This window comes from Camelus bactrianus, chromosome 16 (assembly GCF_048773025.1).
Source record: "Camelus bactrianus isolate YW-2024 breed Bactrian camel chromosome 16, ASM4877302v1, whole genome shotgun sequence".
NCBI lineage: Eukaryota > Metazoa > Chordata > Mammalia > Artiodactyla > Camelidae > Camelus > Camelus bactrianus.
Window position 1 is genome coordinate 59,262,559 of NC_133554.1, and position 15,353 is coordinate 59,277,911.

A 15,353-nucleotide genomic window follows, 5' to 3' on the forward strand; every position below is an offset into this window, starting at 1 on the left:
AACCAGGGCCTAAGCAGGCTCTGCCCTGGGCTGGGCACCGTGTTTTGACACCTCGGCTTCACTGATGTGCCTTTTTCTCAAGGCACTTACACCTGTCCTGAGTCGCTTTGCACACAGACCCCTGCAGGAACAGCAAAGTGGGGTTCCCAGTCTCTGTGGGGTTGGTCAGTAGCTGGGTGAGGTGCAGGATTGCATGGTGCCCCCAGAACACAGGCTGGTTCACTGAACATCTCTACAGGCCTCAGCCCTGAGAGGACCCCTGAGAGTCTCCTTTTTCCTCAGGCTGCTCACGTGCCTTTGGAGGGCAGCTCTAGGGAGAGGCCAGTGGTATATGCCCTTGCAGGTCAGGGCCCTCCCGCCCCTGTAGCTGCAGCGTCTCTCTGGACCCAGCACGGTGGCCTCAGGACGTCCTCCAGGGGCCTCTCATGCTCAGAGAAGGTGCCCATTAAGTACTGGTTGAACAACTGAGTGATCAAACATTTTGATAAATACTACTCACAAAAATAGAGTTCTCAGAATAAAACAACTCCCTTTCAACCTGTGGATCGAGCTTGAGGTCTGGAGGGAGTTAATGAGGGGGCTGGCGGACACCCCTGGCTGTGCGTGCCCACTGCAGAGCAGCAGCGGAGACGGAGAGCTGTGCCATGGGCCATACTGCCTGCACGTGGGTGAGCTGGGGCGCTGGTGAGAACTGGGAGCAGGCACCGTGGGGAGCGTGGCCCGGAGGGACTGAAGTGGGCCCTGACTGCAGAGCCGAGTGGTGCTGGACACGGAGATTCTCGTAAACTACAGTAACTGCTGGTTAATCACATTAAAGGCCCTGACCTGGTGTCACTGCCACCCTCCTCAGTGGAAGAAGCCATCTGGGGGTGGTTGGGGAGGCAGAAGCTGGGGGATGACTGGGACCCTCGGATGGAGGGAGGGAGTGGAGAGGGAGGGGCTCAGGCAGGGGCTCACCTGGCAGGGAGGCCAGGCCCCAAGCACTGAGCTGTACAGAGGGGTTCAGAAGGGACCAGGAGAATCAGCTCAGACTTGGGACCTGAGAGACACGTCACGCAGGTCCGGCAGGTGCCACCTTGTGTCATCCTTCACCAGGGGAAGAGCCAGGGCAAAGTCCTGGCTGTTGGCAGCGTGCCTGGACAAGCTGGCACTCAGGGCCCGAGTTCACACATCTCACAAAGGCTTGGAAAACCCAAGCACAAAAATAGTAGATCTTTTGGCCCGACAGATCCTCAGAAGGCCCCGGCCCAATAAACCAAAATGCTGTCAACACAGGCTGACCCTGGGTTTGAAGATGTTCACTGGACGTTTCAGGAACTGGACTGGGAGAGGGAGTAGCTGTGCCTGGCTTGGGGATCCCTCCAAACGTTAGGGCTGAGCTTAGTGGGACGGGCCTTGGGCCTCACAGCCCAGAGCTGTGCGGTCTCCCTGCCCGCTCCCCTGTTGGGGGCAGGCCAGTTCTGGGAGAGGCCTGTTGGGGTCTCTGCCCTGTGGATTTCGGGACCAGGGATTGTGGCTCTTGGGTTTATGCCTAGGCCGGCTGCTGCAGGAAGTGGCATTTTGTCCTGTCACCCATCACAGGGCAGTCTCCAGGACCCCACAGGGGCCCTGGTAAGGAATGCCACGGGAGCCCTGTGGGAGCCATCCTCCCGGCATGGTGTGTCGTCCCCGACGTGGGGGCTGGGGGTTGCTTCCTGGTCTGCCCCAGCTGGTGGCAGGCTCCTGGGAGGGCTCACCCTGCCGACAGGCCCCGGGAGGTGTGGCCACGGCAGGCCCTGCCCTTGCTGCCTAGCCATGACACTGCTCACCGGCTCAGACCAGAGGGAGGAAATTCCGCAACCTGCATGAAGCTATTAAAGGGGGTTTCCTGAACAGACTGACTGGAGCTGGAGTTTCCCATGGGCCCTTTCCTGTTTAGGGGCTGGGGAGGTGGCATCTTACTGGGGGCTCTTGGGGGTGGTGCTCAAAGAGGGGGCAGCACTGTTCCTGCCACCCTGAGGTCCTAGAGACCCATTGGTCAGCAGGACCGCCTCTGGGGCATGCACGGAACCTGGCAGCCCTTCAGGCCCCCCTACCCCAGCACTCTACTGCTCCTCTGTGCAGCGAGGGTCCCGGTCTCCTCCCAGCCCCTGACCTTGTCAATTCCAGCCTTGGACCCTTGCCCCTGCCCAGCAGTACTGAGTGCTGGGGTTGGCTGGCCTCCCACGTCACCCTCTCCGCTGGCCCTGCGGCCCATGGCACCAACTTCCCCTCCACACTCCTGCCGGCTTGGAGTCCTTGCTGTGGGATCCTTTGGGACCCAGTCATTCTATTTGTGCCTGAGTCCTGCCTCTTGTGGGGCTCCCAAGCCTCCAGCAAGGATTCCCTTCTCTTGGGTTGGGGGGTACTTCCTCCCAGAGACTCAGTGCCCAAGGACGCAGGAGCCCGCCCCGGGCACTGGACGCCCCAGGAGGCTGGGGGCCTGACTGTGCCCTGCACGTCCCCTGCGGGACCTGTGCTCAGCCGAAAGGGCGGCACCGGCCTGGTCCGCCCGGTGTGACCGAGGAAGGACTTTAAAGCCATTCTCCTTCAGTCACAGGGGCAGAGACTGCTGCACCCGCCCTGGTCATCCTGCTGTGCCCTGTGCCCCAGGGCAGCAGAGACAGAGGGCCCAGCTCCCCCTTCTCCCTCCAGGAGATGAGAGGCACACATCCTGGCTCCTTACGGGGACTTTTATTTCCCGGTCAGAAAAGGAGAAGCAGGGACAGGCTCCTGTGTGTTCCAGGCCCGGGCCTGACCGGGGAAGGGACAGGAGGGGAGGGGCAGGGGACAGCTCCAGCTGTACAAGCTTGGTCCCACAGTTGTCCTGTCTGGGTCCGGGGAGGGCCTGCTGGGGACGGTGGCACCGAGCCTGGGGACAGAGGCGGCAGGCCGGCGGGCCCAGAGAACGGCACATACGGAGGCAATAAATACTGACAGGCCAGGCACACGACTCCAGGCCGGGAGGCCCAGGTGGGACGAGTAAGGCTCGGCCGCTGGCTGTATCCGCCGAGGGCTCTCTGGTGGGTCTGGGGGCTCTAGGCACTGCCCACTGGGACAGAGAAGGCAGAGGCGTGAGGTCACCCAGCCTCCCAGGTGGGACTGGAGGCCACTTGAGTTTTGGCAATTTGGCTTTCCCAAGCCCCTGGAGCCGTCCCCGAAGCCCTGGCTGAGGAAAGGGGGTTGGCCAGGCCCTGGCAGGTGGGGAGCAGCAGGGGCACATCCCACACCTTCCTGGGCCTCAGGGACTGCAGACGGGGTGGGGACTGGGGGAGACCACATGCTCATGCAGACACAGGGTTAGAGGTTAGTGACGCCCCCACGGCACACGTTCCACATGTTAAGGCATCATGGTTAGACGGTTACTGACAGTGATGGGTGGACTGACCGGGAGAAGTGAAAGCTGAGGACAACCCCTGCACAAAGCCCTCCATGGTACACCCTACCCCCAAGGTGGGGAGACAGATCGGGAGTCAGGGCAACCACAAAGGCCCAAGGGACCTGAACACCCTGAGACCTCGAAAAAGCCAGGGCCTCGGGGCAGGTCAGGACAGTGGGAGAACCTTAAGGAACACAGAAGGGGAGGTGGAGGCCTGGGTTGGAGCCCCCCCCCAACAGCACAGGCGGAAGCAGCAACGACACGAGACCACTGAGGAGGCTGGGGCCTGTGGGCTGGGAGGAAGGAGAAGGGACGGGCCGGCAGGAGGCTGCCCCGGGGAATGGTGGCGGTGTGGGCCGGGCCCTGTCAGCACTTTGGTCTGGGGTCGGGAGGGGTGGGGGTGGGGTGGGACACGTCCGTCTGTCCGTCCGTCCGCCCGCCTCCTGGCTGGGGATCAGTCCTTCCACTCCTTCTTGATGGTGAGGTTCCACTCCCAGGACAGGTGGTCTGTCCTGTCGTCGTCTGTGAAGCGGGACTTGATGTTGTAGCTGCCGCGAGCCAGCATGCCTTTGGGCGCCTCCTCCATGGGCGTCAGGAACTCGTACTCCTCCGCCCGGGGCCCGTAGCTCCCCACCATGTAGTCAGTCTTGTCAACTGCGGTACCAGGAAGGAGACAGTCAGGAAGCAGGGTTGGGCCTTCCCCACTCCCGATCCCCAAGTCCCTGGGCGGCCACTCCCCTCCCGGGGCTGGGCCCGCCCTCACTCACTTTTGACGCCTTTCCGGTACGTGTGCTGGATGTACTTCATGCCGGACACGATCTCCCGGTTCACCTGCAAGGAGACACCCCGAGCGGAGCTCAGCCAGGCTCTCCAGCCCCGGCGCCCCGCCCCTCCCAAGGCAGCCCAGACCCCCCGCACCTCTCCTTACCCGGAAAGAGATTTTTATCCGGTACTCCACACCCTCCTTCAGCACAAAGGATTGCTTCTTGAAACTCTCCAGATCACCTGCGTTTGAGAAGAACGCCACGCTAAGAGGATGGGCCAGGGAAAGCCACCCCAGCCCCAGCCCCAGGTCACTCCAAAGCCAGTGCCTTGCAAGACCACACGACTGAACTTCCTGTGCTCCACACAAGAGGGCGCCCATACTCCTAAAAACTATTTTTAGGGGACGCAGCAGGGCGCGCAGCAGCAGTCAGCGACCTCAGGAGTGCCCCTCACCTGTCAGGTCCAGCTCCAGGGGGCCCGGGGCACTGCTACACACCAGAGTCAGGCGGGTCACCACGACGTTGGGGACGTTGGGGTCTGCGGAGTGACAGCAGGTTAGGGCTCCACCAGCCGGGGGAACAGTGGCGGACACCTGGGAAAGCGACAGGTACCCGTGCAGTGCACCCCGGCTGGGCCCACTCACCGGCGGACACGGCCACGCGGCCCAGCAGGGCCTCCTTGTACTTGCGCAGACTCTCGTCGTCCTTGTCCAGTTCCTGGATCTCCTGGATGCTCTTCTGGGCCGGGGGCTTGTAGTTGACCGAATGCTCATCCTCCTCATTCTCAGCTGCAATCTGCGCCAGCTGCTCGGCTGTGGGCTCCTGCTCGGCCATACTCACCTCTAGCTGCGTCTGGGACACCTGCGGGTTGGGTGGCAAGGGCTGTGACAGCCAGGAGAGACCCACAGCGTCTCCCCTTCCCGCCCTCTGCAGGTCCTGCCGCCGCCAAGGCAGGCCGTGCTGGATCTGTGCAGGTGGCCAAGCCCCCACGTGGGCCCCAGGGGAGGTGCATCTTCTGCAACAGGAAGGCAAGGACAGCCAGAACTTCGCAAGGGATCCCCACACAGGCTCCTGCGACTCAAGAGGTCACGCTTGCCTTCTTGCCCTGTTCACCTCAGGGGAGTCCACTCCAGGTCCAACACCCAGGGCTAAATGGGACCTGCAACCTGCTCCTTGGGAAAAGCAGTGACAGCTCCTCTGTTGCCCAGGAAGCTGCAGCACCCCAGCCCCACCAGGCAGGGTCAGGACCAAGCCCTGCTGCTTGTTCTGAGCTGCCCAGGCCCTCACTCCAAAGGACTCCTCCTGCTAGGCTTCCCTGACCAGCCATGCTCCTTACGACCTGTCCTAGCTGCAATGCAAACCCTCTGTGCAGAACACAGATTGGTTCTGTCTCAGCCTGCAAACACAGGGCTCTCCTGGTGGTCAGATAACAGGACCAGCCTGAATCCCACAGCTAAGTCCTGAAATAGCAGAAGAACCCTAAGTGTCTGCCAAGCTTATCTCCAATTGTGATGATCTGCCGCCTAGAATTTGAGAATTGCTGCAACCATGTGGTAGCCTCAAGACCCTCCTTCTGGGCCCTGGCCCAGAAGAACCTGGAGCAGTGCTGTCAAAAGGAGGAGCAGTGCATGGAGCAGCCACTGGGCTTCCTTCACTAAGGATGACCCTCGCACCGCCACCCCCCAAAAATCCCTGAAAAGTACCTAAAACCTGCTAAGACCCTACCCAGCAGTGCGGGAGGAGGGTAAGGGCCACTGGTTGCCTAGAAAGATACTCAATGCTTTTGCCCCACAGGTCCAGTCTGGCAACCGGGACATGCGGAAGGTCCAGATCTTACAAAAGGCCACTGGGAACCCGGAGCCGCCCGGCCGCGGCAGCGGGGTGGGGCCGGCCCGCTTTCCCAAGCCTCCCGCAGCTTCCTCTCGAATTCCTCTAGAAGGTTCACGCCCCAATGCCACCCAAGCGCGGCCGAAGGCGACAGGATCCTCCAAGTGCGATCGCCGCGGCCCGCACTTCCGCACGGCCCGCAATCTGGGCGCGGCGCGCAGGGTGGGGCGCAAGGACCACAAGGCCCAGGAGACGGAGCGTGCGGCCTGGCCCCGGCCACCGCGAAAAGGCAGGGAGGGGGCTGCTGGGCACAAGCGGCAACCACAAAGATACTGGCACCGCCCCCCGCCCCCGGCCCCCAGCGCCGCACCCCCGGCCCCGCGCCCCCGCCTCCTGGGCCCGCGCCCACGCCTCCCGCACCACGGCCCCGCACGTGGGCCCGCCCTGAGCCGGGGCCACCGCCCGCTGTCACTGCCGCCCGCGCCCCCGCCCCCGCTCCGCGCAGATCCCACCGGCTGGGGCGAAGGGCGGGGCGAGCGGGGAGAACAAAGGCGCGGCCACCGCCCCCTCCCCCGCGGCCACCCGCCGGCCCCGCCCGCCGGCCCCGCCGGCCCCGCCGGCCCCGCCGCCAGCGCTCACCGGAGTCTCGACCGCTCCGCTCTCGTGCTCCCTCCCGCACGGAATGACGAACGTAGCCGCCCCGCCCGCGCGCTCCCGGCCCGCCACTTCCGGGGTCAAGCGACTTCCGCTCGCGCCGGGCGGGCCGCGGAGAGCGCATGCGCGCGGAGGGGCTGCCGGGAGCGCGCTGCCGCCATCTTGCGGGGCTGGCCTCGTGGGCGCATCCCGCGTGGGCGGCGCGGCGGACGGGACGCGTGCGGACACTCGTCCGGCTGCGGCTTCTGCGCCTTTTGCCGCCGGCATTTTTCAGTCCCAGGCGACCCAACGGGTCAGCCCGCGAACTCAGGGGGCGGGCAGTGTCATGGTTTCGCTGCGGCCCGCGCGGAACGCGGGCGCGGCGTGGCATTTCCGCGAGGTGCTGGAACGCGCGTCTGTCGGGCGCGGGCGCGTCCCCGGAAGCAGGCCGCCGTCGCTCCGCGGGGACGAGCGGGCCCTGCCGCCTGGCCTCCCGGAAGTGACCGCCGAACGTTCCGTCGTCCGCGGGTGACGGCCCAGGGGGCCCTTCCGGGAGCGGAGTCCGTGCGCCGCGAGCCTTCCCCTTCCACACGGTTAGCGTTCGGCCGCCCTGCCCGGAGCGCCAGCCGCTTCAGGGAGTCTCGGCACTGGGAGCTCCTGGCTGAGATGCCGCCGTCCACGCAGGTTCTCCACCCGCGTGCTCCGACTGTTGGCGGATATCGGACGTTTCGCACACGCTCACCCGGGAGGGCTCCGTAGCGCCATGAGGGGCTCGTGACTCGTGGCCCCCGTGGCCGGCCCGGCCGAAGCCCGCGCTGCCGACACCCGCCCACCACCCCGCTTTCTCCTTGTGGGGTCCTGGCCCCCAAGTGCTGCACACCAGATGCTGGGCGTGGTGCGCCTCCTGACCTTCACCCGCAGCCCTTGTGAGAACTCGGAAACGGGCCCCTGCCCCCGTCGGTGGCTCTTCAGCCCCAGGAAGGCAGGACCCGTCTGTGTGGCCTGCCTTCAGCGAGTCCGGGTCGAGGCCGCAGTCGTCAGCAGCACACACGCCTGCAGGTTTTAGGCAATAGAAATTAATGTGAAGTCCTGAAGCTTGGTATCTTTGGGAGATGTCTTGGTTTCTGAGGAATATATGCGATTTTCCTGTGACCAAGAGTCACACTGTCAGCGCTGTGTGAAGGATGTTCAGTCGGCCCAAGGCAGAGCGTTCTTGTCTGGTGCTGGGTGTGTGCTTCTGAGGCACCCTGTCCCTGAAAACCAGACCACCAGGGCCACGCGACCTGCTGCACTGCTGAGTCACTGGCGGAGGAAAAGTCTGCTTTCTGATAACCCGAGGGCTTTTAAAAATTTCCAAACTCCATTATATTAGTAGTCTACTGCTGTGTGAAAACTTACCAGGAATTTAGCTTAAAACGATCAACATTTGTGTGGGAGTCAGGGAGCAGCTCTGCAGGGTGGTTCTGGTTCCGGGCCTCTCCTGAGGTTGTGGTCAAGCTGTGAGCCAGGGCCTGGGTCTCTGAAGATCTCCTGGAATTCCAAGCTTGTGCTCGCCTGTGGGCGGGAGACTCTCTTCCTCGAGGGCTGTTGGCTGGAGGCCTTGATTCCCTGCCACCTGCGGCTCCTGGCCTCTCCATAGGGCTGCTCCCAGTAGGGCAGCTTGCTTCCCCTGAAGTGAGGCCTCAAAAGCAGAAAACGAGCAAGGGAATCAACAAGTGCTCGGGATGCAGCCGCGGTGGCTCTCACAATCTAGTGTCACAAGTGCCATCCCTTCTGCTGGTCACAGATCCTCCCCAGTACAGTTGGCGGGGCCCACCACCCGGCACCGGGATTATGAACCCAGGGGCCCTAGCTCCTGGCTTCAACAGGTAGCAGCTCGTGGTCGCTCTTGTTTCATCAATGCCTTCATCTCCCAACACACAGCAACGTTGAAACAAACCTCAGATGTCATGTCCACTGTGAATAGTTCAACATGCGTTTATTTTGGAAGAAAGGAATCCTCTCAGGGTAAACAACAGCCAGGGTACTGTTATCCCCGCCGCCCCTTGTGGTTTAACAGACCTCTCCAGACACACTGGCCTGGAGCTCGGATTTATGCTTCTCCTCCCCATGGGCTGAGCACGGGGTTCCCATGCGGCTGTAGTCTGCTGGGTCCGCGCCGCAGCCTCCTGAAGACTGGCCAGCAAGACGGTTGTCAGCCGAGGCTCTCCCACACGCCCCCCGGTTGTTTTGGCAGCTAGTCTCCAACAGCAAGTGTTTCAAGAGGCCCGTCTTCTGTGACTTCGAGGGAGCCCACTTGGAAGGGCCAGAACTATGCTGCGGCTCTGCTGGGCAAGCCCGACTCAGGCCAGGCCAGGTTCTAGGGCAGAGTTTGTCTCTGGGCCCAGCAGGAAGGGCCAGTGGGAATCATGGAATTGGCGATGCACGAAACAACAGGCAGTGTTCGGTTCAGGAGTTGCCTGGTGTTTCACCGCTACAAGTAGGGAAAGGGGGTGACTGACCACTCCAAGGCGGAGTCCACGGAGGCGGCGTCCCAGCACAGTTCCACCCTGTGACGGGGGAGTTGCTGGCTGCCCCGACAGGGCGTCAGGCAGCGTCCAGACCCCGGAACAGCTTTCAGCAGCGTGGAGTCAGGCCCTCCGGCAAACAGCCTTCAACTCACTCAGCTCAGTGGTCTCTTTCTAAGGAGTAACAGTTCCCCTGGGGAGGGGGCTTCACTCTCCCCATTTTTCCTTCTGTCCCAGTAACACACACGGCCTGTCAAACTTCTCATCTAAAGCAATACTCTCAGTTTATCACTTGGGACACTCCCAGTCCTATAGTGTACGTTACATTTCAGAATAACCAACATGGAAGCTCATGTTGGCCACTGTGACTCCATTTTGAACTACTTAACCTGTCTGAACAGAGCCTACTTAAGTCCTGTAAGTTTCAAACAAGATGAGCAGAGATCCCAACACAAAAGAAGTGGCATCATAACAGACACTCCACCTGCCAATGGGAAGAGAAGCAAAGGGTGTGTGGCTCTTCAGCCGTGTCCCGGTGACCCACAGCCCTCTGTGGGAAAATACACTTGCCACCCACAGGGCCCCCTAACCTCATCCCACTGTGGCTGCAGCTCAGGGCCCAGCTGAGGGTGAGGCTGGGGTGTGGCTTCTCAATCCAAAGACGGGCTGAAGACCTAGGAGCCCCGCCCTGTGGTGCCAGATGAACCATCCCGTCTCACTCCCTTACCTTCAGAATCTGTAAGCACAATAAAGTATGTTTTACACCGGGTTTTGGAGTAATTTCTTACAGAGCAGTAGGTGCCTGGAATACCGGCCAATACAATTAACAAATATCATTAAAGATCTAACCAGTATTTTCCTTGCTTGTACTGAGTTCTTTTACTTTCTCTTTGAATCAGAATCTAGTTAAGCTTTATATGTTGCATCAGTTGTGTGTCTTCATCAGCAAGATCATCCTCACCGCTCCCTGCAGTGTCCCGTGGGAGGACCAGGGCCACTCCCTGCAGTGCCCTGTGGGAGTACCAGGGCCACTGGTCCTATAGAGTCTACCACAGCCGAGACCAGCTGTTGACACCACACCCCAGTGCTGACACCATGTCCCTGCCCTCCATCCTTTCTGTGGGTGCAGGTAGGACCTGTAGGAACTAGACCCCTCGGGATGTGACATGACTGCACCATCATGAGGGAGGAAGGATGCTATTTTGAACCTTTTTAGCTAATTAGCAGAGACCCTAAGAGATGGGAGAGCGCGGGGTGGGGCAGGGCGGGGGGTAGTGCCGAGAAGGTACAACTTGAACCTTAATGGTGTTCTGAAGAAAGAACGGTGGCTGTACACAAAGGTTTCCTTACAAGGATGTTCACTACAGCACTTCTAGGATATCAAACATCTCCATAGTGGATCTCAAAAGTGCATTACTGCGCGGCCCAGGAGCATTTGCACTGTAATTAATATTAACATGTTCATTTAAAAAATCCGTGATGAATTAAATCCTTTCCCATGATTTAAATAAAAATACTTAATGACATAGAGCGGCAAGGTAAATTTTTTTTTTTTTTACAGCTTGATTGAGGTATAATTTACAAAATCCACCCATTGAGTTTACAATTCAGGGGGAGGCTGTAGCTCAATGGTAGAGCGTGTGCTTAGCATGCACGAGGTCCTGGGTTCAATCCCCAACACCTCCATTAGAATAGTAAGTAAGTAAATAAACCTAATTACCCCCACAACAAAACAAAATTTACAGTTCAACTATTTTCCAGTAAATTTGTAGAGCTGCATAATCATCATTCTGACCAAGCTTCCCTTACGCAACTGAGTCAGTGCCCACTGCTGCAGCCACCCCTTCCCCCTCAGACCCTGGCAGCCACTGCCCTGCTTTCCTGCAGCTGTAAGCTGGCCTTTCCTGGGCATTTCGTTCTGGGGGCCTGTGATATCATCTGACGTCTTGCCGTCCATCTGCGGTCAGTGCTTTTGTTCCAATCGCTGTGCAAATGTTCCACATTTTGTTGGTATTCATTTATCAGCTGGACCTTTGGATTCCTTTTTGTCCATTGTGAACAGCAGCATCTGTCTTCGCGTGAACATATGTTCATTTGTCTTGAGTAGATTCCTCACAGTGGAAATCCCCATGTTTTCCAAGGTGGACGTCATTTTACAACCCTGACAACAAGGTGAGAGGGTTCCAACGGGGCACACCTTTGCCAACCCTTGGCATTGTCTGTCTTTTTGATTAAACCTGTCCTAGTGGGTGCGACATGGTATCTCCTGGGTTAGATTTGCATTTTCTTGAAGAGTCTTCTTTGGTAAGGTATCTATTCAAGTCTTTTGTCCATTTTAAAATTTGGTTAGTCGTCCATTGTAAGACGACTAATGGGTCCTGGATAGCAGTCCTTTGTCAGATGTATGGTTTGTAAACATCTTCTGTGGCTTGACTTGACTTTTCCTAAAGATGTCTGTTAGAGCAAAACCTTTTATTTTAGTGAAGTTTATAAAAAATTTCTTCATGGCTCATGCTTTTGATGTTGTGTCTAAGAACTATTTACCTAAGGCAAAGCTGTAAAGATTTTCTCCTATTATTTTTACGATTTCAGCTTCCATTTAGGTCTACGCTCCATTTTGAGTTAATCCCTGTGTAAGGCATGAGTTGAGGCAAAGTTCTTCCGCGCGTGTGTAGGGATATCTGATTGTCCCAGCACAGGTGGAAAAGCCTAGTAATTTCCCCCACTGAACTGTCTTGGCACCTCTGTTGAAATTCTATTCGCCATAAACTTCAGGGTTTATTTATAGACTCAACTTTGTTCCTTAATCTATATGTTTATCCTTAACACCACAGTCTCTTGGTTACTGTAGCTTTGTTGTAAGTTTTGAAACCTGTAGTGTGGGTTCTCCAGCTTTACCATTCTTTTCAAAATTGTTTTGGCTATTCTAGGTCCTTTGAATTTCCATAGAAATGTTAAAATCCGTTCTCAATTTCTGCAAAAGCATCTATTGATAGGAATTACATTGAATCTGTAGAACAATCTGGGGAGACTTAACATTTTATTGATACTGAGTCTTCCAACCCAAAGCATGAGATTTCTATACATCTATTTAATCTTAAATGTCTCTCAGCAATATTTCATAATTTTCACTCTACGGTCAGGTCTGGCACTTCTATTGTTAAATTTGTTCCTAAGAATTTTATTCTTTTTAGTATTGACATGAATAGAATTTCCTTAATTTCATTTTTGAATTTCATGCTGAATTTCATTTTGAATTGAAATTTTCATTTTGCTTGATTTCTGTATGTTGACCTTATATCCTGCAACCTTGCTAAACTCTTTTACTAGTTCTTAAAGTTTGTGTGATTCCTTAAGATTTTTTACCTGTAGGATCATGTCATCTATATGAAAATCCCTGGTTTTGCCTTTTCCAAGAAAGGTTTGTGTTAATGTTTTAGAATATATGTGTGTGTATCTCTTTAGAATGTATATATATTTGCCAATTTAACGTCTAAAATGATGGCATCATATAATTGTAACTCCTTTTCTTGCAACATTAGAAGAGCGAGCATATTTGTCTTACTTCTTTTGTGAACTGCTTGTTCATGCCCTTGTGTTTCCCACTGTTTGGTTTATCTTGATTTTCTGGTGTTGTTTGGTTTATATAAGCTCTTTAACAGTCCATGTTCAGTTTCCCCATCTCAGAACTGCTGTTCCAGTTGGTTTATCCACAGCAGGATCCAGACAGAGTCCACACCATGCACTTGGATGATGCACCACTGACAGGTTTTTTCCCTCGCACCAATTGCCTGAAACCACATGTGCCACATTTCAATTAAACGCTGAGTATCTGGAGTGAGCCCAGACCCTGCAGGTTGAGGCCTCAGTCCAAGACTGCTCGCATTTCAGACACCAGTCATAAGCTACCCAGATTTTTGCCAGCAAACTACAAATTCAAGGGTTCCCACAACTGCCCCCTCAGGTTCAGTAATTCACTAAAACTCAGAGAACTCAGGAAAACACTTTACCTACAGGTACCCATTTATTATAGAGGACACAACTCTGACACAGCCACACGTGAGACACACGGGACAGGGTGTGGGGTGGGAGGTGTGCGTGGGGCTACCCCGGCCGCAGGCACACACCGGGAAGTGAAGTTCACCAAAAGCGGTTTCCAGCGGATGCCAGAAACCACCTTAAAAAAGTGTGGGAGAGACTCACTCGCCTAAGCAACCTTGGGAACCAGTACCTTCACTGGGTACCCTGACTCCACACATTCAAGAACCCAGTCCTGCCCCCTGGTTAGCGAATGTGTCTTACAGGTGTGGGTCAGCAGCTCTACGATCAGGTTAGGCAGACACTTAAAGGACTGATGTCGTCTAAGCAGATACCACGTGGACCACGAAAGCCAGGCTTCTCACTGCCAGAGAAAGAATTTATAAATAAGGGCAGGTGAGAGTGAATCCTCGGGAGTCGGGCTGGGATCAGAGACGTCAGTGTGAACTCACGGTTTTTTTAATGTGTGTATGCAACTAGATAGGTTCAGAAACAAATACAGAGGTACACACGTGAGTTAGTACATGTGTTTCCTAGCTCTGTCCTGAGAGGACTCAGCAGTGACAGCAGCTCGGTGGCAGTGAGCACAAGCAACGTCCAGATCTTGGCTGCTAAATCCCAGTCTCCACGAAACGAGCCAGAGAATAGAAGGTGGGCCTGGAGTCTCCCCTGGGGCCAGAAAGTTAGGAAGTGCTTTTAAGGACATGGCACGTCAAAAGGGCACACTAGGATCCCTAACCTTCGGAGCAGCAGAATGGCAGTCACCAGATTACGTCTCATAGAATCAAATACAGGTCCACAAGTCCATGCCGATACAAATGACTGAGTAAATGGTAGAGAAGGGGCTGCTCTGTCTTAGAAAATAGTTCCAATTAATGTTGAAGGAATGAGGGAAATGTAAAAACTAACCATGAAACACCAGAGTAATAATGACTGCACCACAGGATGCTAAAATTAGCAGGCAAAACTGTGAGAAACAAGTGTTCTCTTAGTCTCAAAGTTCCTCCTCCAACAAACTGATGGATTACCAAGGGGAGAAGGGTGACTGTGCAGTCGAGAAAACTGGCCGCTCCCACCTGAACCACATGCACAATCTCACACCACGGGAATCAGACAGACTGCCGTCCGGTGCGCACGGGAACCCCCGTCAGTGATATTCTTGCCGAGAATCCACAGCCCCAGTCTAATCAGACCTGAGTGAGACAATCCCCAACGGGAGCAACCTGCAGAAAGTGTCAAGGTCATAAAACACACAGAGGGCTAAAGCACTGAAAACGGCTGGACACCCTCACGGCCCAGGCCTGCCTTTTCCACGTGGACCAGAAGCGCTCACAACACAGGCTGCTAGGACAGCCGGCCAGACTTGAGCAAGGCCTGCAGTTCGGGTAACGGTATCGCTGTCAGTGTTCACGTCTGACTGCGGAAGAGGATGCCCTCGCTTTTGGAGACACGCACGGGCACGGGTGTAGGGGTCAAGTGGCAGCCTGCTGCAGCCTGCTCTCCATCAGTTCCAGAAAAACAGAGGGTGAAGAGGAATGGGGTCTCACCTGGGGTCTGGGTGAGGGGGGCACCAAATTCTTTGTCCAATTCTCACTTTTTTCTATAAATCTGAATATCAAAATTATAAGACATTCACAGTTAAATGGAGAAAGAGGTGGACGTTCATATAAATTATTAGGGAAGGTGCTAGCTATGTCCATTTCAGGAATATCACGTTATTTTTTATTACTTCTATAAAGCTTAAAGAGTACAAAGCAATATAAAGAGATCTTTGTATTTTTCTTTGTAAAACTGGAGTCGTGGCACTCACCACGTTCAAACAGATCAGTGTGTGGGAAAAGTCCTCCGAACTGCACAGGGAGCAACGTCCTACCCAGAGTAACTGTTATTCAATCCGGACATTTAAAAAAGAAACAGGTTATAAGGAAAAGAAATTACAAAGCAAAACCATGATGAGACACCACTTCGCCCCCCACAGATGGCCAAAATAAGAAAGACAAAGTGTTGTCAAGAAAGTGGGGAAACTGGAGTCTTTATCACCGCTGGGGTGAACGGAAGAGTGTGTAGCTGCCGTGGGAAGACCCCTGACTCCTCAAAAAATTAAACTCAGTTGCTCTATGACCCAGCAATCCCACTCCAAGAGAAGTGAAAATGCATGTTTACATAACAAACGTGTGCATAGATGCC

General features: G+C 55.9%; 1 protein-coding gene across 2 annotated transcripts; it reads right to left on the minus strand.

Annotated features, from left to right (window-relative positions):
- Positions 1 to 3,505: 3,505 nt before the first annotated feature.
- On the minus strand, positions 3,506 to 6,783 carry ARHGDIA (Rho GDP dissociation inhibitor alpha). 2 transcript variants are annotated; one of them, XM_074343996.1, is made up of 6 exons: positions 6,628 to 6,783; positions 4,806 to 5,022; positions 4,616 to 4,699; positions 4,326 to 4,402; positions 4,165 to 4,228; positions 3,506 to 4,051 (listed from the first exon to the last, which is right to left on the minus strand). In XM_074343996.1, the coding sequence occupies exons 2-6, from the start codon at positions 4,993 to 4,995 to the stop codon at positions 3,852 to 3,854; spliced, it is 615 nt and encodes a 204-aa protein (XP_074200097.1). In that variant the 5' UTR covers positions 4,996 to 5,022; positions 6,628 to 6,783; the 3' UTR covers positions 3,506 to 3,851. The 2 variants fall into 2 exon arrangements, with proteins under 2 accessions (XP_074200097.1, XP_010948956.1); XM_010950654.3 differs by lacking the exon at positions 6,628 to 6,783 and adding an exon at positions 5,999 to 6,359.
- Positions 6,784 to 15,353: the final 8,570 nt, after the last annotated feature.

Coding starts and splice junctions, on each gene's coding strand:
- ARHGDIA (XM_074343996.1), bottom strand. CDS start 4,995: ATGGCCGAGCAGGAGCCCACAGCCGAGCAGCTGGCGCAGATTGCAGCT. Junction 4,700..4,805: donor CCGCGTGGCCGTGTCCGCCG/GTGAGTGGGCCC, acceptor GTCACTCCGCAG/ACCCCAACGTCCCCAACGTC. Junction 4,403..4,615: donor CCTGGAGCTGGACCTGACAG/GTGAGGGGCACT, acceptor TCTCAAACGCAG/GTGATCTGGAGAGTTTCAAG.